The 25,274-nt window shown below is 43.4% G+C and overlaps 2 protein-coding genes and 1 long non-coding RNA gene across 6 annotated transcripts; 2 read left to right on the forward strand and 1 right to left on the reverse strand.

Moving 5' to 3' along the window:
• Positions 1-2,011: 2,011 nt before the first annotated feature.
• On the reverse strand, positions 2,012-12,691 carry LOC144249738 (uncharacterized). Of its 2 annotated transcripts, XR_013342285.1 has the most exons (4): positions 12,505-12,691; positions 11,036-11,082; positions 10,062-10,364; positions 2,012-2,633 (listed from the first exon to the last, which is right to left on the reverse strand). It is a non-coding gene; the product is annotated as an uncharacterized LOC144249738 (long non-coding RNA). The 2 variants fall into 2 exon arrangements; XR_013342284.1 differs by lacking the exon at positions 2,012-2,633 and having other exon boundaries at positions 10,017-10,364.
• A 75-nt stretch (positions 12,692-12,766) lies between these two features.
• Positions 12,767-12,937, forward strand: LOC144249762 (mitoregulin-like). The gene has a single exon (XM_077791932.1). The coding sequence runs from the start codon at positions 12,767-12,769 to the stop codon at positions 12,935-12,937; it is 171 nt and encodes a 56-aa protein (XP_077648058.1).
• On the forward strand, positions 12,875-25,274 carry LOC144249759 (mitoregulin-like). 3 transcript variants are annotated; one of them, XM_077791929.1, is made up of 7 exons: positions 12,875-13,077; positions 13,157-13,411; positions 16,547-16,620; positions 20,363-20,423; positions 21,439-21,563; positions 23,523-23,736; positions 25,183-25,274. In XM_077791929.1, exons 1-7 carry the CDS (start codon positions 12,952-12,954, stop codon positions 25,198-25,200), a joined length of 873 nt encoding a protein of 290 aa, XP_077648055.1. In that variant the 5' UTR covers positions 12,875-12,951; the 3' UTR covers positions 25,201-25,274. The 3 variants fall into 3 exon arrangements, 2 of the variants coding, with proteins under 2 accessions (XP_077648055.1, XP_077648056.1); XR_013342295.1 differs by lacking the exons at positions 16,547-16,620; positions 23,523-23,736; positions 25,183-25,274 and having other exon boundaries at positions 13,002-13,077; positions 13,199-13,411; positions 21,439-21,465; XM_077791930.1 differs by lacking the exons at positions 20,363-20,423; positions 21,439-21,563; positions 23,523-23,736; positions 25,183-25,274 and having other exon boundaries at positions 13,002-13,077; positions 13,199-13,411; positions 16,547-16,622.

The raw sequence follows: 25,274 nt of genomic DNA on the forward strand, positions 1-25,274 counted from the left end.
CTCAGCTGTCCATCCCTATAACAAAATACATGAGATAATTAACTTATAAAGAGAAAATGGTTATTTGGGGCTCAGTTTTGGAGGATCTAGTTCATGTTTGGAAAGACCTAGTATATTTAGGCTTCTTAGTGGAATTTCTGGGTGGCAATGATGGGGACCATGTGGCCGAGAAAAACTGCTCACCTCGTGTCCAACAAGCAAAAGAGAAGATGAGGGGGCACAGTTCCCAAATCCCCTCCCAAGTGTGTGCCCCCAGAGACCCAAAGACCTCTATTAATTCTCCCTCTGAAATCCTCTACCACATCCCAATAGTGCTACCCTGAGGACCAAACCTTGAATACACAGGTTGCTGGGACACTTAGCCAAACTGCTGAAAGGAACTATTTAGTGAAAAGAGAAAGACGATGTTCATAGCAGCACAATTCACAATAGCTAGACTGTGGAACCAACCCAGATGCCCTTCAATAGATGAATGGATAAAAAAATGTGGCATTTGTACACAATGGAGTATTAATCTGCACTAAAAAATGACAAAATCATGGAATTTGCAGGGAAATGGATGGCACTAGAGCAGATTATGCTAGGTGAAGCTAGCCAATCCCTAAAAAACAAATGCCAAATGTCATCTTCGATACAAAGAGAGCAACTAAGAACAGAATAGGGAGGAAGAGCATGAGAAGATGATCACCATTAAACAGGGATGAGAGGGGGGAGGGAAAGAGAGAGAGAAGGGAAATTGCATGGTAAAGGAAGGAGACCCTCATTGTTATACAAAATTATATATAAGAGGAAGTGAGGGGAAAGGGAAAAAAAACAGGAGAATGAAATGAATTACAGTAGATGGGGTGGAGAGAGAAGATGGGAGGGGAGGCGAGGAGAGGGGAGGGGGGATAGTAGAGGATAGGAAGGGCAGCAGAATACAACAGACACTAGTATGGCAGTATGTAAAAACGTGGATGTGGAACCCATGTGAATCTGCAATATGTATACGGGGTAAAAATGGGAGTTCATAATCTGCTTAAATCAAATGAAATCAAATGAATGAAATATGATATGTTAAGAGCTTTGTAATGTTTTGAACAACTAATAATAAAAAAAAGAAAAAAATTTTAAAAAAAGAAAAGAGAAAGTTGGAAAAGACCTGGTTGGAAAAGACCTGTACATGTCATAACATATCATATTTCTATTTACCTGGAGGGGCTTGAATATGTAAACAGTCATTCATAATAAAGACACGAAGGAAGGTGATACTAGAAACCTTTTTAAAGGTCATCTTGGGGGAAAAAAATAAGGTCATCTTGGGGAATAAGAGAATGAGGCATCTCCCATGTGCAGATGCAGTTTTTAAATAGTCCGCATTACTAAAAGGAGAAATGGCTTATTCCAGAGACGGAAATACTCTACTCCTTGACTTGCAATGGGGTCACAGCCTAATAAATCCATCACAAGTGGAAAATGTGGGGCTGGGGTATGACTCAGGATACAGCACTCACCCCGCATACATGAGGCCCTGGGTTTGTTCCACAGCGTGCGAGTGCGCGCACTCGCGCGCGCACACACACACTCACACACACTCACACACACACACACGCACACATTTTTAAGTCAAAAGTGCATTTAATAACCTCACCTATGGAATATCATAGCCTAGCCTTGCCTATCTTAAGCATGTTCAGAGGACTTACATTAGTCTACAGCTGGGAAAAGTAATCTAATGTGAAGTCTGTTTTATAACGAAGTGTCAGGTATGTCACATAATTTATTGAATACTGTACAGAAAATGAAAAGCAGAGTGGCTGTATGGATATACACTCACATCATCCCACAGTCAAAAGATTGTTAGCCTGGAGTGGTGACATGCCTGTAATTCCAGCAGCTACGGAGGCCGAGGCAGGAGGATTGCAAAGTCAAAGCCAGCCAGACTCAGCAACTTAATGAGGCCCTAAGCAACTTAATGAGACCCTGTCTCAAAACTAAGCATTTTTAAAAAAAAAAAAAAATGGGCTGGGTGTATTGCTCAGTGGTTAAGCTGAGAAAAAAATTGTTAATTCACAGCATCATTAAGTCAGGGACCCACTGTACACAAATGAGCCTGGGACATCTTGTCATGCCAGAGAGTAAGGGGACTGACCTGAGAGGACTGGTCATGTATGGAAGGATTCAGGGACCAGCTTCACTGGCCAGAGATGACATCGTTGGAGCACCAACAAGGGCAATCATAGCCACAGGCTGAAACATGAAGTAAGCTGAACTCTGTGAGTTCCTAATGACATAAAGAGTTCAGCCAGAGGGGGCCTGGAAACCAATTCATTATTTGGAGAAATGGTAAGTGAGAAGACCCAACATCTACCCCAACTTTAATCTCATTTAATCAAACTATATTCAGGATACCACTGGGTGGACGGCAGGAGGTTTCTCCTTACTGCCGTATTCCAGGTGAGAAGTGAAGAAGAAATGAAGCAGTAGAGCATGACCTTGTGCAGTTCCTGCTGAGCTCATGGGTGAGGGCCAGGGCCACCGCGGCTCCTGACATCATTGGGAAGAAAAAACCACGTGCCTCTGCCTCCACGTAGCACCTATGATGTACCCAGGCCGAAAGTGAACTTGACAAGGTCTCTACACCTAAACAATCACTGTGAAGAAGAGAGAAAGAAAAAAAGAAAGTGAGGGAGGGAGGGAAGGAGATGGAGTGAGAGAAGGAAGGAAAGTGGAAAGGAGGGAAACAGAAGAAAAAGAAGAGGGAAGCCAGGTGCAGTGGCACAGACCTGTAACCTCAGCAGCTTGGGAGGCTGAGGCAGGAGGATCGCGAGTTCAAAGCCAGCCTCAGCTACAGTAGGGTGCTAAGCAATTCTGGGAGACCCTGTCTCTAAATAAAATACAAAATAGGGCTGGGGACGTGGCTCAAGGGTCGAGTGCCCCTGAGTTCAATCCCCAGTAATAAAACAAAAAAGGTGTGAAAAATTCCTCTAGACATGGATTTTATTATTACATGCAAGTGTGTGGAGTGGTGATCATACACACACCACGTACAACGTGATTAGCATCGCCCTCCTCTTAAACATTCACCATTTCTTAGTGTCAGGAAGCTCTAATCTCCTCTCTTCTAGTTCCTTATAAATTTGTGATATGCTGTTGTAAACCACGATTGCCCCACTGTGATCTAACTGAACTTGAAACCATTATTCTCCCCAGAATGTAGATTTTAAGAAGAGTTTTGATTCTAAAAAAGTCAGAGTACTGTTGATGCTAGGCATTCTTGTCCTAAAGTCCCTGACCACTGAATTAGCCATGTTGACTGCCGCCCCTCGGGGTAGGTTCCTATGGGCTATGATCACATTTTCACCCACTGGTCAGGCTGCAGCCCTGTTCAATGTGCACTTCTGTTTCCCTCACTTAACTCACAGCTGACAGCACTGTATCTCATGCCCCAGTGAAGCTTACCTAGCATATTTTCCCCACAGGTAAGTCCCAGATCTTGCTCTTAGGAACACTACACAGCACTTCAGTGCTTGCTTGGGGCCACTTGAAATAGCAAAATCTCTAAGAAAAAAAAAATGCAAATATGCAAAAAAAAAAAATCGTGGACTCAATAGAAAAGGACACTTGTTTGTAGCAAGTGAGAACTGAAGCAAAAAGTCAGAGTACCACTTTGAATGACCTCAGCTGGGGGTGTGCATGTGAAAGGACCCAAGGCTTAGCAGTTCTGCAGATGTCTGCAAATTCCTCCAAAAGCGCTATGAGAATTGAGTACTGCAGGTATTGGTTTTGGAGTTGCACATACGTTTTAGCAGGTTGTCAAATTCACAGAATCTGGAGGAATGAGGAGTAATTGTATTTCATAGATCCAGGATTGTAGCTAGGTGAATGGACTTGCTCCAGGTAGGCTGTTTTTGAAAGAGCCATGGTGGTTTTCCAGTGATAAAGACCTTTGATGCAGCCATAAGAAGTTTGTGCAAGCTTCTCTGCCCAGCTGAGAATCTTCCTCCACAGTGTGAACAACCCCCGCCCCAGTGCTGTCTCTGGACAGCTGAGGGTCCTGTTGCCATCGGGTTAGTGCTGCCCACCTGGTCCACAGGTCCCACACAGTACCCAGATCCATCTATACCTGGTGCCTTACTCTCTCCCAGCCACTTACTTGTCTGTCAGTCTCCTGGATGTGCCTTGGGTGCTCAGAAAAGGTGTGTCAACTGACAGACACCAGGCTCTAAGCTGGACTGCTGAACTCGAAGTGAAATACAGGAGAAAGATCAGGTGTTTGGGGATGGAGGTGGAAGGATGTGTCACTCTGGGCTGGTAGGGGAAAAGTAAACAATTAAACTAGGAGGATCTGAGGCGGGTTTAATTAAAGGATGACTTATAAAAGGATGGGGGCTCTAGAATAATCTTTAGGGCTAGCCAGGCTGATCTGGCACCCTCCTCAGCCCCCTCCCCAGGCCAAAGGGAGAGGGAGATGCAGCTGCTTCCGTGAGGGGGAGCAGGGAGGATGGAGACATGTCTGCCTTCAGAGGGGCCAGAGCAGAGTAAGAAGGCAAAGCCCTCTGTCCAAAAGGCAGGGTCACTGAGAGGTATTACAGTGTCTACAGGGGGTCCTCCTGCTTCCCCTCTTCCTCTCTCGTGTTTTCAGTTCTCCTTCTCTCTCTCTGTCATGTTGCTTTTCATTGACTATTTAGAGTCGCACTCCCTCCAGAGAGGTTACAGACCCTCGCAGGCATCTGCTCTGGATCTTGGCAGACCCTTCCTCCCCACTGCAGGGTTCTGCTGCCTCCAGCCACAGGACTGGGTGGATGTGTCACGCCCCAGCAGGAGGCCAGCAAGTGGAGCCAGGCATCCTCCATTCCCAAGAGCTGCCACCCCAGCCAACATGGCAGGAAAAGCAACCCCCCAGGAATTAAAACCTTCACCCCAGGATGCACCAGGCACCCGCATGAGCTGGGGAAAAGGCGCAACCCTTCAAGAGGTGCCTATGGAAATGGCCAGGGTGCTGCCGACTTGTGGGATGGTGGAGGACGGCCACAGCCATGCCCCAGGTGTGGGCACCCTACCCTAACCCCCCATGCACCCACACCGTACCTGGGGGGTAGCATGGCAGCAGTTGCTGCACCAGGGGAGAAGGGGCCTATGTGAGGCCAGGGCACTCAGTGGGAAAGCAGGTGGCTGAGAGCCCACCTTGGGAGATGGGCCTCTCCTGAGGCAAGGCTCCAGGTCCTGGCACATGCTCCACTATCCCGATTGAACTTCCCTTTAAAATGCAAATTCAAAACAAATTATTAAGAATTTCAAGATGGCCACTGCAGAGCCAGGGCCATTCTGAATGTGGGACCCTGTGTAGCTGTGCCAGTCCTACACCTATGAAGCCATCCCTGAGAGGAGAGGGACAAGACCAGCTGGAGATGACACCCTAGAAGGGCAGGCAGGGAATAAGACCCCACCCTCGTTTTTCTCCCCATTTCTGGGTGGGTCTCTTCAATGGGAGAACCCAGATGCCAGCCAGAAGGCAAGATTGCCAGTGGAACAGAATCCACAGAGGTCAGCCTCCTGGGGCCGATGGAAGGACGAAAGATGTGGAGAGTCTAATCCCACCCAGTCTGCACCTTCGCCCCTCAATATTCACTCTTTAATATGGGTGGGAAAGAGCTACCATATCACTGGAAGCTAATGTCAGCTTGGTCATTGGTATGGTCTGAATGTTTGTGTCCCCCAGATTCATGTGTGGATCCCTAACCCCCCATATGATGGTCTTAAGAGGTGAAGCCTCAGCGACATGAGGGTGGGGCTTTCAGGAATGCAATTGGTGTCCTTATAAATTTCCATTGTTTATAAGCTACCCTACCTATGGTAGTTTGTTACAGTCACACTCCCACCTGAAACAGAAAGGGAGCCACCAGCGACATCCTCTATATAAAGTAGTGGGACTGCAGGCAACAATGAAGTAACAGCAGCATGACTGCAGAAACCCTGCTTCTGTAGCTGGTCCCAGGACCTACGGGGTAATGACATCCCTTCACCTGCTCCATGATCCCCTCAGTCTTTGCTAAACAGGGATCTTTAGCTGGCAGAGTGATCCCACCTTCCTCTCCTACGGGAACTCCACTGGCAGTCCTGTCTTACTTGGGTGGCTATAGTTTTTTTCCATAAACTTGTACAGTGGGACATAGAAATATAATAAGAGATGTCCAATGCACCTCCAAGACTCCAGACCTGGCTCTCCCTGCCCCACTGTAGAGCAGATCTTCCCTTGGCCATTGGGACTACTAGCATAGGCAACATAGCACCCCTCCCTGTGCATGTTGTTTGGCAACAAGAGGAGCCCAGAATAGGCAGGGATATTCCACTTGCAGTGCTTTGGTACCTGGTAGAGAGAGTCTCCCTTAAGTTCCAACACTGCTTTGGTTTGGAAGAGTGTATCCTACAGGTCCATGAGTTGGAAGCTGGGTCTGCAGGGTGATGCTATGGGGAGGTCCTACGGGCCTTTAGGAAGTAGGGCCTAGGTCACTGAGGGAGCACCCCAAGGTACATTCTGGGACCTCATACCCATCCTCTCTTTTTCTTTGCTTCCTAGCTCATGATGTCAGCAGTTTGTTCCATTGTGCACTCCAAAGCCCCAAAGTAGTGGGGGAGTCACAAGGTCTAGGGATGGATCCCCCAGAACCATGAGCCCAAATAAACCTTTGGGCTATTATTACCTTCTATCCCTGGCTAAACGACCACCTTGCACATGAACCTATTTTGAGCAAGGGCCAGGGAGGCAAGGGAATGGACGTCTGGCACCCACAGGAAGGGCCATCTTGCTAGCTGGCTTGTTGAGCACCTTCTCTGTGTCAGGTGTCCCCTGGTGGTCATCCAAAACAGGTCCACTCATGAACCAGGAATGGGATGTTTCCAGAAAATTCTCCAGGTCCTCCTGAGCATGCAAGTGCAGGCTGAGAGAGAGGCAGGGAGCTGGAGGAGAGGCCAAGGGAATTTTGAGCTGGTTGCTCACACAGTCTCCCTGGGCCCTTGAACAGGCCCAGGCCCAGTCTCCCACTTATTTTTCTCTCTTAAAAATGAGGCACTGCTGTATATACCCAGTTATCAGCCATCAGTAATATTCCTTTCACAACAGTCCACTCAGGCTCCAGAGTCCTTGAGATCCCACAGGCAGGAGTGTAGCTTCTACTTGGGCTGACCAGCAACACAGGAAGTGCTGTACTAAGAGCATTTGCCACAGAGGAAGACGGGAGGTCTCCCTTGCAGTGCTCTACGTGGGGCTCAGCAGAAGCTCCACATCTCATCCTCGTCACTGCCACAGATACTCCCAGTGCCAGAGCTGGCTCCATGATAACAACCAGGGGCAGAGCAGCTCGCCAGTGAGTCTCATGAGCTGCCTGGCTGGAGCAGCACCCCAACCCCCAGACCCAAAGAGACCGGCCACTAGATGTATTGCCAAGCGCAGCTACTTCCCGTTCACTTTAGAAGGGATATCCTGACCTGCCCAGACCACTGGACACCTGGACACTCACCATGCAGCTTGACCCTGAACTTCGCTGTCTCTATGACCTTCCGACTTGTACCTGTCCTACAAAGGCACCCACAGTTCCTACTATTTCCTGTTACCAGCCCATTGCCATGAATGGACCAGCATGCTATTTTGCAGGATTTCAAGATTGTCAAGGTTCCTCTGAACAAATGGACAGAACCCTGAAGCAAGGCAGAGAAAATATAAGGCTGTCCCTGCAATAGAAATGCAAATTGCTTTTGACTTCTCCTCTGATGGGAATGGGAAAGAGAGCCTTTACCAGGTCAATCAAACACTATGGTGAATGCCAAAAATCCATGTGCAGAACTGCAAACTTCAGACTTCAAACTACAGTCCGACCACTCCAACATTACTGTAGCATTGTCTAACTTGAAGACATATATATTTTACTATATAATTATATTTTGCCATTTGTCTATGCTTAGTAACAAATTTGCAATTTTTTATTTGATATAACAAAGGCTTTGATGTAATTTCTCTTAGATTTTGCATTTTTCATTATTATTATGCTTAACCTCAAACATATTGATTCTTATATAATTGTATTAGTATTATGAACAATCACATGAAATGTTGTGAATGTAATTATAGGGCTGTTTTTCATTTAGTATGAACCTTTCCATCAGTGTGGAAAACTAAGAAAATTTCTTCCCGCTGTATAATCTGGGATTTGTAGCTTAAAGTTTGTTTTTCTGTGAATAAAATGTACTCAATAAATGCTTATATAATTATATCAAAATGGATTCTGCTGTCATGTATGACTAAAAAGAACCAGTAAATTAAAAATATATTCAAAAAAGCAAATAAAAAGATGAAAAAAAAACCTATGGTGTTTAGAAATGAAATATTTGGGAGGTGATTAGGATTAAATAAATTCACCCCAGTGAAGTCCCCATGACTGGATACAGGTGACTTTATAAAGGGAGGGGAGTGGAGATTTCGGAGGATACCCATCCTTACACTCGTGGTTCTCGCCATGTGAAGCTCTGCCCTGGCTCGGGACGCTGCCAGCAAGAAGACCATCCTCAGCTGCTGCCCTTGCCCCTGATGTAGACCTACGAAATAAACCTCTCCTCTTTACACTCCTCCACTCTGGTACTGTGTTATTAGCGACAGTGACTGGATTAATAGAAGGCAAATGCTCTGTTTTAATCAGATCACAGATTCATCTTTTATGGGCACATTCAGGTATAGAGTGACCACTTTACTGCTCAGGGCCTGGGAGTTGCAGAGGAAGGTAACGTCATTTATATACTTTAAATGAATTTACATAAGCAGCAAAGGTTCAGAATGGTACAACATAATGTCTTTTCCCTTGGTAAGTGCTTCAAACAGCAAACTCAACAGCAGCAATTAATGTATCCTTCAAAAGACACTCTGTAATCAATTAACTCATGACATTTGACTATTCAGCCTATTATTAATCCAAATTTAATATTCACCTCAAAACCAGTTTACTATTATCAAATCCACTAAAATGTCCTACTGAAACAATTTTCCAAGGTGAAAAAAATACAAAGATTCAAGCTGGGGACATGTTGGCTTCTTAAGAGGGATTTTAAGATTGTAGATCTTTGTCTCTTCCCAGCAGCTCTCTGAATATGACCCCAGTTTCCTCATGTTAAAATAAGGGCATTGCATAGTCTGGCTGGCTCTGCAGGTCTAAAGCTCCCATGTCCAGGATCTGCCTATTTTCAGCCCAAGGCATCTTAGGGATGAGGCCAGAATTCCAAATGAGGTTCAAATTTGCAACAACACTAGTGGCCCAGGTACACAGTCTCAGAAAAAGACTCCAAAATGACTTAAAATTAACACATCATACCAAACTTTTTGTTTTATAAGTGAGAAAACTTAATTAAGGATAAATTTCATGTTTTCTTCTGATTAACCTACTTATCTTTCAAAATTCAGTTCTGAGCTGGAGGTACATAGCTCAGTGGCAGAATGCATGCGTAGTCAGTGGGAGGTCCTGGGTTCCATGCCCAGCACTGCAGAGAGGAAGAAGAGGAAGAGGAAGAGGGAAGGAAGAGGAGGAGGGGGGGGGAAGAGAGAGGACCTGAGAGGAGAGACTGATTTAATTTAGCCATTCACCCAGAAGATACAGCTGGCCACTCCCTACTGTCATCAACATCAAATATTCACTGTGTGTCAGTTATCTGCCAGTCCCTGTTCTAAGCACTTAGGATTCATGGTGTACAATGGAGATGAAAATCCTTGCTCTCAAGTGGCTTATATTCTAGGTGGGGGGGGAGGGCCGGAGGCACTGCACTGAAAGGTAATAAGTAAATCATGCTGTATGTGGAAGGGAGCCAGTACTAGAGGGAGACAGAAAAGGATCATGGGGATCAGGAACACCAAGAGTGGGAATGGCTGAGTTTGTGAGTGACTTATTTAGTTAGTTAGTTAGTTAGTTTTGAGTTTGAGATTTTTACCTAGTCTGATAGCTTCATAAAGAGGTGAAAGTTGATTTAAAAAAAAAAAAAAACTTATAGGAGATGGGGAAAGGAGCCAGGGAGTATCTAGAAGAAGAAGGGCAGGGTCCCACCCTGTGAACATTCTCCACCAGTTCAGGTCACAGTGAGCAGGCTCTTGAGAGATAAGGCTAGGGAAGCTGGTCACACAGAGCCCTCGGGGCCACCACAGAGGCTTTTACACTCCAGGGTTTGAGTAGAGCAGTGACATGATCCAACTTCTTCCCTGCAGGCCCACCTGCTCTGGTTGCTGTGTGGGGAGTAGAACATGGTGGACAGGAAGAGAAGCTCTGAAAGCCGGTGGGGGCTGTTGCAGCCCCTCAGGTAAGAGGCCAGGACTGCTTGGACCCAGGGCGGTGGCGGAGGTTGGCTCTGTCCTGAAAACACAACAGGGTGAGCTAAGAGATAAGATGACACTAATGGGAAACATGAGTAAAGTGTTTCCTTGAATTTTGTGAGCAAACAAATCAAACCCGAGGACAGGGTTGTGGGAACTCCTGATTTATACCTGTCGGAAGTATAAGTGACAACCTACCACTTGAAACTGGCAATTTGAAGGGGGCGGGGTGTGGTCAGAGTCTTGTGATTCTGACCTCTCAACTTGTAGTATCTGACACTATTTCCAGATAGAATTGGAGGGCATTCAACTGCTGGTGTTCACTGCAGAACTGGTTGGTGTGTGGGGCTTCTCCCACATCTGATGTCTGAAGTACTGAGAGTCTGTATAAGAGGTAGTTGGTACTGAAAACCAGAGTGGGAAAGTGTTTTTCCCACACTGTGTAACACATTGCTGCAAACTTTGCAACTTAAAACAATACACCCTTATTCTCTCACACTTCCAATGGGCCAGGAGTCTTTAGCTAGGTCCTCTGTTAAAAGTTTCACAAGGCTGCAACTAAGGTGCCAGGCTGTGTTTTCATCTGGAGGCCCCAGTGAGGAAATGCTTCCAAGCTCATTCAGGTTGCAGACAGTTGGTTTATTTGTGGTTGTAGGATAAGGGATCTAGCTGTTAGCTTGGAGCACCCCGCCATTCCCAGGGGTCACTCACAGTTCTTTGATGTCAACTCCTTCAACACTTCCACCCTCTTCATCAAGCTGTAAGGAAAGTCTTCAATGTAACATAAAGCAATCACAGGTGACACCGTATCACCTTTGCTTTATTCTATTAGTTAGAAGCAAGTCTCTGGATCTGCACACTTAAGTGCCTGAACACCAGGAAGTGGGACACACGCGGGATCACAGTGACCTGTATCATTAGAAGTGTGTGTGCCCCTCATCTCAACAATTCTGTCTCCTGTTAGCTCTGGCATAGCATGGCTAGTGTGACAAAAGAACTTCATTTTCTTTTTAAGCTTTTGTTTTTAGTTGTTGACAGACCTTTATTTTATTTATTTTTTATGCAGTGCTTAGAATCAAACCCTGTGCCTCCCACATGCTGGGCAAGAGCACTTCCACTGGGCCCCAACCCCAGCCCCAGCCCTAAGAACTTCATTTTCAATTTAAAGAAATCTAATGATCAATTTAATTTAAAAACCCATAGTAAACTCAGTTTCAGGGAGAAAAAATTTTGTGTAAGTAAATGAGACTTCTTTTTAACTGTAAATTTTATAAAACTAGATACAGATCAAATATCTCCACTGAAGACTCAGTGTTTAAACAGTATGATTGATGTTAATTGTGAAGATATACACCAAGTTTCAAAGACAATACAAAAACCAGAAATCTCTTAATTTCCAAACTGATGTTGAAATGATAAGATATATTATTAAAAACAATTTTATCTGCTTGTACTTATTTTTGAAAGAAACGAGTTTCCAGAGGATTTTAAGTTGCACACGTGGTTCAAATTCTATTGCTGAGCAAAAATAAAGAGGTGCTGAGCTTACACTTGGCAAGACACCAATGTCAGCTAATAGTGCAAGGAAACATTTGATTAATGATAGATGGGACACTGTGGAGGGCTCAGAGGGGTGCAGAGGGGCTCTCCAAGAGCTGCAAGACTGTTAAGGGTGTGTGGGTGCATCTCGGTGGAGCCAAGGGAGCGCTAGAGGAAAATGGGGTGGTGGTCATTCCGCTCTCCTGGGCTCCACCGCGGGTGCCAGGCCCGGCAGACCTAGGAGCTCTGGCTTGGCAGCCCTGCTGCCCAGACCCCGGCTGCCCAGCCCCTCCCCCAGCTCGTGCGCCCCTGGGTCAGCCTTTACAGACACAGGGTCCACTCACTTCTCAGTGTCTACACCCCTGTCCTTGCTTACCTGGACCAGCCCAGTCACCCGACCTGTCCAGGGCTGCACCTTGGGCCTCCAAGTCTGCCCCTAGAAGGCTCCGTGGGCATGTTGAAACGTACCTAGGTCCCAGGCCTCCTGGCACCCACAAGGCCCAGGAGCAGCCCGCTGCTCTCCTGCTCTCATCCCTCAGGTGTGATCCAGCCCCAGGGCCTTTGCCCTGGCTACTCCTGCCAGCTGAACCCTCCTCCCTCTGGTGTGCCTCACTCAGGTACTGCTTCCCCAGGAGGCCTACCTTGCTGTTGAGTCCGAAGCCAGGTGCTGCTGCACACCTGTCACTACTGGGGGAGAAGCTGAGGCAGAAGGATCACTAGAGCCCAGGGGTTTGAGACTAGCCTGGGCAGCATAGAGATCCTGTGTCAGTTGCTGACACACGCAGCAGGACGCCCCGCGCCAGCAGCTGCTCCACCGGCTCTTCGCCCGGTGCCCGCGTGAACGTGCGGCGTTGCTTGACCCTCGCGCAGCGCCGTAGGCCCCGCTGCACGCCGGGAGGCCGGATGGCGGAAGTGTCGGAGAGCACGCTGCAGGTGTCGGTGCTGGTGGCTTTCGCCTCCGGAGTGCTCCTCGGCTGGCAGGCGAACCGGCTAAGGAGGCGCTACCTGGACTGGAGGAAGCGGAGGCTGCAGGACAAGCTGGCGACTACGCAGAAGAAGCTGGACCTGGCCTGAGTGGCCGCCTCGCGATGCGCGCGCGCGCCTGGCTCCCTCGCCCTCCCGCCCGCGGAGGCGTGGCCGAGGAGATGCTGCCGCGCGGGCCGCGGGATCCGCTGCAGGCGGTGCGGCGTCTCAGTCAGGAGCTGAAGCAGCAGGTAAGGTGGGGCCGGGCGCACCCCGGGGTGGGCGAGGGGGCGCGGGGCGCAAGCAACTGCTCTGCGGGCTCTTCGCCAGGTGTCCGCTGTGAACGTGCGGCGATGCTTGACCCTCGCGCAGCGCCGTAGGCCGTGCTGTACGCTGGGCGGCTGCGATGGCGGACATGTCGGAGAGGACGCTGCAGGTGTCGGTGCTGGTGGCTTTCGCCTCCGGAGTGCTCGTCGGCTGCCAGGCGAACCGGCTAAGGAGGCGCAACCTGGACTGGAGGAAGCAGAGGCTGCAGGACAAGCTGGCGAAGACGCAGAAGAAGCTGGACCTGGCCTGAAGCAGCAGGTACGGTGGGGCCGCGCGCACCCCGGGGTGGGCGAGGGGGCGCGGGGCGCCGCGGCGCTTTCCTCCCAGCGACCCCACTCCCTGGGAGCCGGCGTCCGACCCAAACGCTCCGCACCCGCGACCTCCCCGCGCCAAACCCCGCTCCAGCCCGCGCTAAACCCCGCTCCAGCCCGCGCTGCCCCGGGCCGGGCCAGCCAAGGAACCTCCCGCCCGTCCACGGTAGACCGCGTCCCCCGCCCTGACGGCCCCCAGCCGCCGGGTCTGCAGCCCAGGGCTGCGCTGGAGCTGCCCTACCCGCGCCCGCCCCGCGCTCTCCGGGGTCCCTGTCCCTGGAGCCACCGCTCTTGGGGCCCAAGCCTCAGGAAGAGTCCTACTGTGTCAGGACTGCAGGACCTGGAGGGCGAGCAGGGACGTTAACTAGAGGACACACAAGTGATGTCAGCATGAAAATTAGCTTCAAAGATAAACCAGTGGCAAAGGAGATGAACTCTCCCAAAGACTGTGAAAATGGCCACTCTCAGTCTTGGGGAGGTGTGGCCAGCCTGGCACCTAGACTCCCTGCTCCAGGGTGTCAGGTTCAGCTTTCTGGAAAGCACTGTGACAAGGTATAGCCCATGTGCAGGAGCCCAGGCTGGGTAGTGGAGTTCTAGAAACCTGCCCTATGTAATAACCAAACGTTGGGACAGAGATTGAAAGATAGTAAAAGTACTGGTCTCATTGTTGCTTAATAGAAAAAATGATACACTTTAATGAGAAGTAATAGGGGAGTGAATAACTTTTGATGGGATATAATAATACTATTACTAAACTTTTGTTAAATCTTAATGTGTTAGGGAAAATATTTGTGATCAAATGACAAGTTAACAAAAACAAAACGGAATAAAAGGTATCTTAATGACGTTTTTCTATATATAGTACATGAAAAAGATATAAAAGAAAACATGCTGAAATGGTATCTCTGTGGTGGAATGCTGGGAGTAGTGTTTTTTCTCATTTGTAAGTACACCGAGTGCCTATGCCTTTTTTTTTTCCCCCAGTACTGAGATTGAACCCAGGTGTGCCCTATCAGTGAGCCACATCCCAGCTCTTTTATTATTTATTTGTTTTTGTGGTACTGGGGATAAGTCTGGGGCCTTGTGCATGCTAGGCATGTAAGTGCTCCACCACTGAGCCACATCCCTAGCCCTTTTTATTTTTTATTGTGACACAGAGTCTGGCTAAATTGTTGAGGCTGGCCTTGAACTTGTGATCCTCCTGCCTTAGCCTCCATAGTAGCTGGGATTATAGGTGTGTGCCATTTCATCCCAGGTCTATTACCTTGCGAGCAAAAAAAAGTAAATAGCAATTAATAGGTTCATTTTTTTTTTAGATTCTTTATCAGTTTGCTAATTTTATTTTGTAAAAAGGATCTATTGCCAAGATTTTTACTCTAAATAAAATTATTTTATATCAGTTAAAAATAAGCCAGGCACGGTGATGCAGGCCTGTAATCCCAGCATCTCTGGAGGCTGAGGCAGGAGGATGGTGAATTCAAAGCCAGCCTCAGCAAAAATGAGGTGCTGTACAACTCAGTGAGACTGTCTCTAAATAAAATACAAAATAGGGCTGGGGTCATGTGCCCCTGAGTTCAATCCATGGTACGTAAAAAGAATTTTAAAAAATAAATTTTAAAATGTACCAAACAATTTGGCACATAAATATTTAAGTGACTTTGTATTGGAATCACAGTGGTACAGCAAAAGCAAAATTGTCTCCTGGTAGAAATGAAAAAAATAACTTGATGGAGTATTGACTTACTTACCGGTAACTTACTGTGGTTCTGCACTTAATTTTAAATTTAGTGGGACATTAATAAGAGAACAAGGAAATTTTTCAAAAGTAAAGTATAAAAGCAGTTAGTAAAGCAAAAATAAAAGATGATTACAAAATTATTCAACTTGGGGACAAATTGATTCAGGAACCACTTGATACCTTGAATATCTGGAAAGGACGTTTTAATAGTATTAGCTCATTCTTTCTTGTATCCACAAAAGAGACCTGAAAAGAAAGTGGACGGGGCTGGGGATGTGGCTCAAGCGCTAATGTGCTCACCTGGCATGCGCAGGGGGCACTGGGTTCGATCCTCAGCACCACATAAAAATAAAATAAAGACGTTGTGTCCACCGAAAACTAAAAAATAAATATTAAAAAATTTTTTTTTCTCTCTCTCTTAAAAAAAAAAAAAAGAAAGTGGAATAAATTTCTAGCATGGTATCCATGGGACAAGGAATCAGCTTCCTATTTGGGTCACTGAGTGTATGAATTTTGTAAATAACTCAGGTGGATGCCAAATAATAAGGACAGAGAAGAAGCTAGTGGAATTTACTTTTTTATCTACTTTATCTTTTCCACATAATCTGCAGAAAAGAAACCAAAGAAAGGTGTGCCTTTTTGGAGGGGTACATTGACAAAGATGCAAGTAGTCTTTAGTAACACAGGAAGTCAGGACAAAGTCATGTAACATTCGATGCAATGAATACTATTTGGTAATAAGGAATAAACTTATGATACAACAGTGTGGAAGCATAACATTACATGGTTCATGTAGATAAGAGTTCATACTGTACAAGTTCATTTATATAAAAGTTCAAGAGCAGGCAAAATTTAGGGTGGAAAAAAATTAAGATAAGTTTGTCTCAGGAGGAATGGGATGGAATTTACTAGAAAGGACATTGTAGTTCTTCTATGAGGTTTCAGTTATAAACACACGTTTTTCAAAATGCAGCAGATATACCTTTTAGGTTTGTGCATGTCTTTGTATGTTTTACATCAAATATTCAGCTCTCTTAGTGGTACCTATAGCACATTATTTAGGGGGCAGTGTATTGGTGACTGCGGTTGACTTCAAAATGCTTAAAAATAAAGTGGGTTGATGGATAGAAAGACCAAATAAGTAGGGTAAAATGTGAACAGTAGAATCGAGGTAGTGTCATATAGGTATTTGCTCTAAAATTCTTTCGACTTTATTGTATGCCTAAAAGTGTTTATTTCATAAGGGGAGAAAAGTAAATTTTTATTTCCTAAGACAATAGACATAACTGAAATGTAAGAATCATAACTTAATATGATGTTTTAAACTGTCTCCGTTTGCCATAGGTTGATAGTCTGCTTTCTGAGAGCCGATTGAAAGAAGCTCTAGAATCTTATAAAAGTCGAGATATTTACCAAAGGTAAAGTATGCTCAATTATTGGGTTTTCTTGGGACTAAGCTTGTATCTCAATGAGTTGGATTTAAGGCACAGAAGTTGTTTGAGACTTTCTTGCCCTCTTTCCCTTCCTTTCTTGCTTTTTCTTTTTATTTATCTATGTTTCACCCGAAAGACAAAATAATAATGGTAGATAATATTGAGGTAACAGTGAATAAGATTTTCTAAAATGTACTTTTAAATATTTCCTATCATTATCTATATCTACCTGGTCTTAATTTGAAATGATAAGATCAAATAAAGAATAGTAAATATTAAAAAGAAGCACCCTTCATTTATTTTATACCCTGTATGTGCCGGGCATTATAGTCTGTACTCCACAAACTTTTTCTTAAATTTTTTCAATAATACCATAAGGTACTTATTAACATAAATAAGAAAATCAAGGCTCACAGCAGTTAGTTAATGCATCTAGCATTACTTGGCTTTAAGACACTGAAGTTGGGAGCCTATGAAAATGTTTTAAGGTGGCTAAGAAATGCAGAATTCCTTGAAGCAAGGGAGGGCACTTGAGAATCTCAGAGGTGCAGGGTTTAGTCCATTACAACCAAATGGAAGGATTGCAGGGTGATGTCATGAAGGTCTAGAAGGAACCAGCTACACCTAGTGGTTGTGGGCTTGTTGCTATTGTGCAGCAACTAAAATCTGCTCAGAATGCACTGTGGTGGCTCACGCAGAATTACCCTAGCCCAGAAATGATCAGAAATCTTGCTAGAAGCAATTTGTCTTTGCTTGGGATAATGACCTTTAATTTTCTTGAAAAGATAATGTGTTCTCTATATGAGTAAGTAGTTTCTGGTTTTAATCCCTGGGAAATTTTAACATTAAATAGACATAACGAACTAAACTGAACTAGACTGCTAACACTTTTGCATTAAGTTCAGAACATCATTAAGTAAATCTGCATATTTGGGGGTATTTGAAGAGTTTATAGCATTCAGAAGAACATGAGAAGGGGCACCAGGAGATAAATAGTAAATACTTAAGTAATAAGACCATGGGGAAGAAAAGAAAAGAGCATGAGATTCATTCTATTCATTTAAATTATTTATTAGAAGTATTTGGAAAAGTTTTAATTTAGCCAGGAATTCAAAGTGCCTCAAGGCAAAGTAAAATATAAATAATTTTTAAAATGTCAAATGGAATTTAATTTACCATTATTGGCAGGATTGATTGTTTAAGGAATTATTTCAAATTAAGTTAATTAATAATAGTGAAGAAAATAATAAAGGTAATTGTGCTTGCTTTGCTAGATTTAAAAACAAAATAATATATACAGACTATATTTGAAGCCTTGGGGAAAGCTAAGTTTTGAATTTTCTTTTAAAAAATATTAAGCATTGGGGCTGGGGATGTGGCTCAAGCGGTAGCGTGCTCGCCTGGCATGCGCTGTGCGCTGGGTTTGATCCTCAGCACCACATAAAAATAAAATAAAGATGTTGTGTCCACCGAAAACTAAAAAATAAATATTAAAAATTCATTCTCTCTCTCTCTCTCTCTCAAAATAAAAAATATTAAGTGTTTATGGGGAGAAGAGATTGAACACAGGCCCCTTTGCCACATGGTTACATCCCTCGTCCTTTTTATTTTTTTCTTCTGAGACAAGGTCTTGTTAAGTTGCCCTGGCTGGCCTCAGACTTTCAGTCCTCCTCCTCAGCCTCTAGAGTTGCTGGGATTGTAGATGTGTGACACCCCGCCTGGCAATAATAAGTATTTTTAAGCCATAGTTAGCTTGTGAATAAAATGATCCCTTCACAGTCCCTTAAAAATTCACACTGATGTTTGCAAGTCTGAAAATGTCATTTTGCCCTTATGTTTGATTAATAGTTAGCTGGTTATAGAATTTAAAATAATTGCTACTAAAACTTTTGAAGGCATTGTTCAGTTTTCTTTGCATGCAGTGATGCTGGTAAGTCCAATTATCGTTCCTTAATAATTAGCCTGTTGACTTTTCAGCCTTGGTGTTTTGAAATTTTAGCACAATATATTTTGGCATTGTTTTTATCTGTTTAGCACCAAGTGGATAGTTTCACTTTGAAAACTCATATATTTCTCATGAGCTCTGGGAAATTTTATTTTACTAAAGATCACTTCATTACTTCCATTTATCTATTTTTTCTGAAACATCTTTTTGTCGGGTATTGAATATCTTGGATAGATTGTCTAGGTTTCTAAACCTCTCATGAATACTTTTGTTGCTTGTCTTTTTCTTACGCCTGGGAGATTCTCTTGACTTTTTTTTTTTCCTCCTAAATGGAATTGTAATTGAGGATTGAGTAACAAATACTGACAGTATTTTGTATAGCAGCCACAATTAAGTCCATCAGACATTCCAAATAAAACATTAACAAAAATTTGTATAACTTCTATGAATGTTTTATTTTACTGATCATGTTGTTCATTTACTAGTGTTTTTTCTTGTTTTGAATCTTTTTTTTTATAGTATCATATTTCTGCTTTCAGATTTTCTCCTTCCATGCTTAGGTTTGTTTTTAAGTTTTCTTCTGTTCTTTGAATTGTCTTGCTTCCTTGGTGCTCGGATTCCTATTTATTTATTTATTAATTTTACATTTTATCTTTATGTTGCTGGTTTTCTTTATTTAGTCTGGTGGCCCTTTGCTATTCATTTTTATTTGAGAATGTGATTCTGGGTTGGTTATTCTAGAGCCCTTTCTCGGGTTGTTCCACTGTGGCATATCTTGGTGTCTTTCCTGTTAGCACCATATGCTGAATGCAAATCAAGTTCTTTGCAGGTGGACAGGGCTCATCATGGGGTCAGGAACCAGCCTTTAGTCTGAGGAGCCTTCAGTGCAGGAATAGGTGTGCTGGAAAGTTCTTTAGTAATTATGATTCTCCCCAAATCATTTATTATTATTATTATTATTATTATATTTTAAGAAGAATTTTCTGGTTCAGTGGGAAAACAGAAGGTGAGATAAGAGAAGAGAGCTAACAGGCTCAGGATTTCTGTTAATAAACTTTAAAAAGTTACTACATTTATTACAAAAGAGCCTTAACTAAATGTAAACTTAATGAGAATCTTTGCTCTTTCCCCTAGTAATACAAAGACCCCTGATGGCTTTAAGATTGATTTCCCTAAACGTGCACCCATGTGCATCCTAGACAGACCTTCAATGCCCAAAGCATTGAACCTGTCCCGAGAGCCTGTTCAAAAGGGGTGTGTAGTGGCAGTGGCAGTGGCAGGAAGAGGCAGCCACTGCCACTGCCACTAGTCCGAGTGCCCACTCGGAGTCCGAGTGCCCACCTGCCCTGCCTGCTGCCCTCCCAGGGACCCACTGTGGTTCTTTTTAGAACCTTATTTTCTCTGCCTGGAGTCGGGCTTGTTGGGAGACTTACACAGCTGTGGTGGGGGTCAGTTGTGTCTCATGTCCAGTTCCTTGGCCTTGGGAACTGTAGAGCTGGGGAGGCATTTTAGAACCTAGAGCCCCTCCTCATTTTAGACTCAGAAGACTGAGGCCCCAGGTCCCTGACATTTCTGAGCCTGGTTTTCCTGCCCAGGGCCTTGGAGCACCCTTGGATCATCTAAAGCAATGGGTACAAAGGTTTTTACATGTGGATTTTTAAACATTATTCTTAACAGTAGCCAATGGCCTTGCCTGCTTAGTGATTGAATGATTTTTTTAAATAGCTTTCTAATTGTGACAACAGAAAAATCATTATATTTTCTTTCTTTTTTAAAATTTAGATGTATCCAGTTAAAACAGGCAATAGATGGGAATAAAAATGTTCTTCAAAAGCTAAGAAAAGTATTATGTGAATCATATTAGAAAAAAAACTTTTTCTATAAATATTTTCACTAAGAGGAATGAATTGGAGTCGGTAAGTTCCTGGGTTTGCATTAGAAATAAAGCCCAACCCAGAGGTGCTGAGTGGGGGCATGGTCTCCCAGGTGTGCTTCAGAGCAGAAGAGAACCTCCAGCCCTGCTGAGCTCTTCAGCATTAAGGACCCAGAAACCCAGACACTGCCTTTCAAATGTGTGCATTGTATAACTTAGATGAGGGGCAGTTTAGAGCCATTTTGATTTTATTCCCACTGTGGGTAGAGTCTAGCCCCGGGTGAGTGGAAGGAAGTCTGGTCTCGGTGGTGGCTCTCACAGCAATGACTGCCAGATTGGAGGAGCAAGCTGTACCCTTGGCCATCCCTTCAGGACTTTTTTTTTTTTTTTTTTTTGGTATGGGCCTGAGTTTCATCTACATGTCTAGGGCTAGAGGCTCATGGAGCAAGTGGAAGTCACCTGAAAGTGTCCCCTGCCTGTGTCTGAATCCTTGTTACTGCATCTGAGAGTCTCTTCTGCATTTCTGCAGTGACATAGAACTTTTCAACGCAGGAGGCAGGCTCGCCCCAAGTTTGAAAACCTAGTTAACCCATTTCACAGATGGGAAAACTGCCTTCAAAGGTGAAGAAACAATGTCTCTGTCAGTAAGCGGCAGAACCTGGGACCAGCCCTCTCCTTTCTGACTCTGGAGCCAATATCCTGTCAGACCCTGTCCCCTACTTGACTCTAGAGTGTCTGCAGTGCTCAGCAAGAAACTTAACAAAAACAAAACCATGTGGTTTTGTGTTTTCATTTGGCTTGCATTCCAACTCAATTACTTAACTACATTTCTTTTAACTCTGATGTATTTCCCTAAGGTAAGTATAATCTCACACTAGTCTTTATTTTGTCCTACAGCACTTACTGTGGTTTTTATTGTTATTTTTTTTAAATGAATGTAATTAGGAAACTAAAATTCATTTTTCAATGAAATATTCTCTCCTAGGTGGATGAGTCTGCACCTGTCGGGAACTATAATCAGAGAAAGGAGGAGGAGCAGAATTTTCTGGACAAGCTCACTCAACAGCTGCAGGCGCTTGCTGTGACCACAAGCAGAGAACATAGAACTGAGTATGCCATCTTCTTGCCTTCATTCCTTTCTTTCAGATATTATGTTGCTATCATTTTTACATTTGATTCTGAAATAAATATATGCTATAACAGCATAGATATGAAGAAATGACCACAATGGTCTGAATAATGAGCAGTTTTATTGTACATGATAGGACATGTAAAATCCCAAGAGAGATGTAAGGATGTGCACGTCCTAGTCTTTGCCCTCAGATTACTCAAGATGTAGTTGGGAAAGCAAAACAGAGGTGCGAGAAGCTACATAAACAAGTGTTAAATAACTAGGATGATGCCCTGAGTGTCAGTGTTGATGGGTAAGGAAAATGACTTGCAGTGTCTACTGACAGGGTCTCCTTTCTTATAAATGTTTTTTAAAAATTTGAAGTAGACACATAATTGTTTTTCTGCTTGAGAGAATGTTAATAATCTCTCTTACAAATTACAAAAGACTTGTAGGTATAAACAAACCCAATTTGTAAGGAGCAACAAAATATCAATTATTTAGACCCTTCAAATGCTGTTCCCCAGCTTTTTACACTGTGGGAAAAATGCTAAGAATATTGACTCGAAGATTCTAGAATTTTCACTGAATTCTAGCATTAAGAACGTCAGAATAGCTGATATTTTACTTAACTTTTCCACCACAAACAATTATAAAATCTGTGCAAATAAATAATATACATTCTTTTGAAGTGAACATATAACATTAGCCAAAATGAGCCATATAGGACCAGAGAGCAATTTTCAATAAATTTCAAAAATTGAAATTGTATATATTTTTTGATTTCTTAGAATTATATTAAAGCTCAGTGACAGAAAAATAACTAGATATCATTAAAAGTCTGCAAATTAAGTTACATACTTTATCTGTGTGACCCATTAATTCAAGAAAGTGTTGCACTGGAAATTGGAAAATATTTCAAATGATAAAAATGTATGACTCTGGGGCTGGGTTGTGGCTCAGTGATAGAGTGCTTGCCTAGCACGTGTGAGACGCTGGGTTTGAGCCTCAGCACCACATAATACCTTTATTTATTATGTCCAACTACAACTAAAAAAATGTTTTAAAAAGTATGTATGACTCATGGGTTGCAGCCAAAGTAGTGCTTAGAAAGGAATTCATAGCTTCAATGAATAATTTTAAAAGATACCAAAAATCAATTATTGAAGCTGTTAACTTAAGAAGCCAGAAAAAGAACAAGGTAAGCCCAAGGGAAAGGAAAAAATACAATGGGAACAGAAAAGAGTGACATCAACAGATAAACAGTAGGTGCAATCAGCAAAGCCAAACATTGACTTTTCTGTAAATATTAATCAAATTGATAAATTCTTAGCAACACTGATTAAGAGGAAAGAAATACAATAGTGATGAAGATAAATGGCTCTAGGTATATCCAGATACTCCAAGTATACATTCAAGAGCTCTACCACTGAGCCACTGCCTCAGCCCGCATCCTAACTGGCTCTGATGGGAAGCTCACTGCAGGCAGACATTGTTCTAAACACTTTACGGATTGTCACTCACCTGATCCTCATGACGGCCTTAGGAGTCAGGTTCTGTTGTTATCTCAGCTTTATTTATGAGAAAGGGAGAGCTTACAAGAAGGTCACCCACGGAAGAGAGAGAGCCAGAATCAAAACCCCCACTTGTGTTTCAAGCACTGTGTGAGAGTACTCAAGCAGCGTGTCCTGAATGGGGGACCCAGGCCGTGGGTGGGATGCTCTTGTAGCACAGGCCTCGCTCATATCATCCGGCTCCTTGTCCACCCTCAGTCCTTCAGGTCACGTGTGCTCAGCACGGTTGTGGGAACCATTAGTTGTACTTTCCTTTCATTGCTTTTTTTTTTTTGGCCAGCTCCAAAAATGGAACAGTTCTTCAAGGTACAGAGGTTCTGCTCCAACTGGGTTTGTACTCGCATGTTTTTTCAAGAGATCTCCTCATACAAATGCTTTTTGAAGAACTGATGTGCTTACTGACAAAGAGGAAGATGAGGATTCTTCTGAGGAAGATGAAGAAGATGAAGATGATGACGAAATGGAAGAAAGTGGTGGAGAGGAAGAAGAATCAGAAGAGGAAGAGGAACAAGAAAATGAATCTCCTAAACAAACAAGTAGAAAATACATTGCTCTTGGAGATTTTACTGCTCAGCAAGTTGGGGACCTTACATTTAAGGTAAGTAGAGAAGACGGGGACCTAGTGTAAGGAGAATGTTTCTAAAGGCTCAGTCTGTTTAAATAAGGAATTATGATTTACAAGCAGTAGTTATGTGAGAGTCTATTATTAAAGTTACCTGTTCTAAAGATGTGGCTTTAGTGTTGATAAATCTTAACAAGGGGTAAAATTTTATAATTAGTTTCTGAATGTCATATGTACCAAGTTATTCAGGTGGGTTAGGCAGTGTTCTAGCTGAGGTAGGGGGAGCACTATCACACTTCTTCCTGTTGGCTTAGACTTGAAGGGGCGCATGTGCATTCTAGGCCTGTGCATAGATAAGTGGCAGGTGGGATAGAAAAATGAAGTTGTGGGGTCTTGTTTGTTTATGCAGAGCAGGGATCAGACCTGGCCTAGCCGGGCAGGTGATCTACCCCTGAGCTATAGCCTCAGCCATGCAGTCAAGTAAAGTATTTGAGACAATTTTCTGCTAGTGAAATGATTCAAAGAAATTTTTATTGAATATATAAATCTTGATCTTTTGTTTAACTTCAAAGTGTGACACTCATTAATAGTAAAATATGCAAGAATATTGTACAACTTATACCTTTATTGTTTTTTGTTTGGTTTGGTACCAGGGATTGAACTTGGGAGTGCTTTACCACTGAGCTACGTCCCCACCCCTTTTTTATTTTTACTTTGAGACAGGGCCCCTTGCTAGGTTGCTTAGAACCTCGCCAAGTTGCTGAGGCTGGCCCCAAACTTGCAGTCCTCCTGCCTCAGACTCCCAAGTCACTGAAATTACAGGCATGTGCTACTGCACTCAGCGAATACATTTTAATTCATGGGTTTTTTTTTTCAACTTTTCCTAGAAAAATGCCACCAATACTAAATAATAATGTATATTCTAAGAAAGTCTTTGCTTTTACATGTCTTCAGTAGTGGAAATTACTGTTTTTCAAGGATGGATTATATTTCGTACATGAACAAGTATTGTTTTCAATGGACAAGTATTGTTGAAAACATGGATTAGGTAGGTAGGAACATTGGGTAAACTATTTTTGTTTCAAAATAGGGCTTAACTTAATAGAATCATTTTTCTTTAGGGATTTATATGATACTCCTGGAAGAAATTTTGCAAAGAGAGACTTACAAATTCAAAAATATTTTCTGCAATAATCAAATTGCTAGAATAAGTACGGGTCCTCATAAATGCTTGTGGAAATGGTCCCCATTTGCATGTAGAATTTGAATGTGTGTTGAGCAACCCAAAGGAATGATTCATTTATAGTCACAAAGGTATTGGGGTATGGCAGTAGGGAAGCATTTAATAAAAGTTAGGATAAATATTGAATTAAGGAAATATTTCCTTTTTTCAGTGTATATTTTAAAGCATTAGTAATGAAATGCTACTCATGACTATTGAGCTTTATTTTCAAATTTGTACTTTGTTTTGCGTTAAGAAAGGAGAAATTCTTCTTGTAATTGAGAAGAAGCCTGATGGTTTGTGGATAGCTCAGGACAGCAAAGGAAACGAAGGTCTGATTCCCAGAACCTAC

The sequence above is a fragment of the Urocitellus parryii genome, chromosome 12, assembly GCF_045843805.1.
Source record: "Urocitellus parryii isolate mUroPar1 chromosome 12, mUroPar1.hap1, whole genome shotgun sequence".
Lineage (NCBI taxonomy): Eukaryota > Metazoa > Chordata > Mammalia > Rodentia > Sciuridae > Urocitellus > Urocitellus parryii.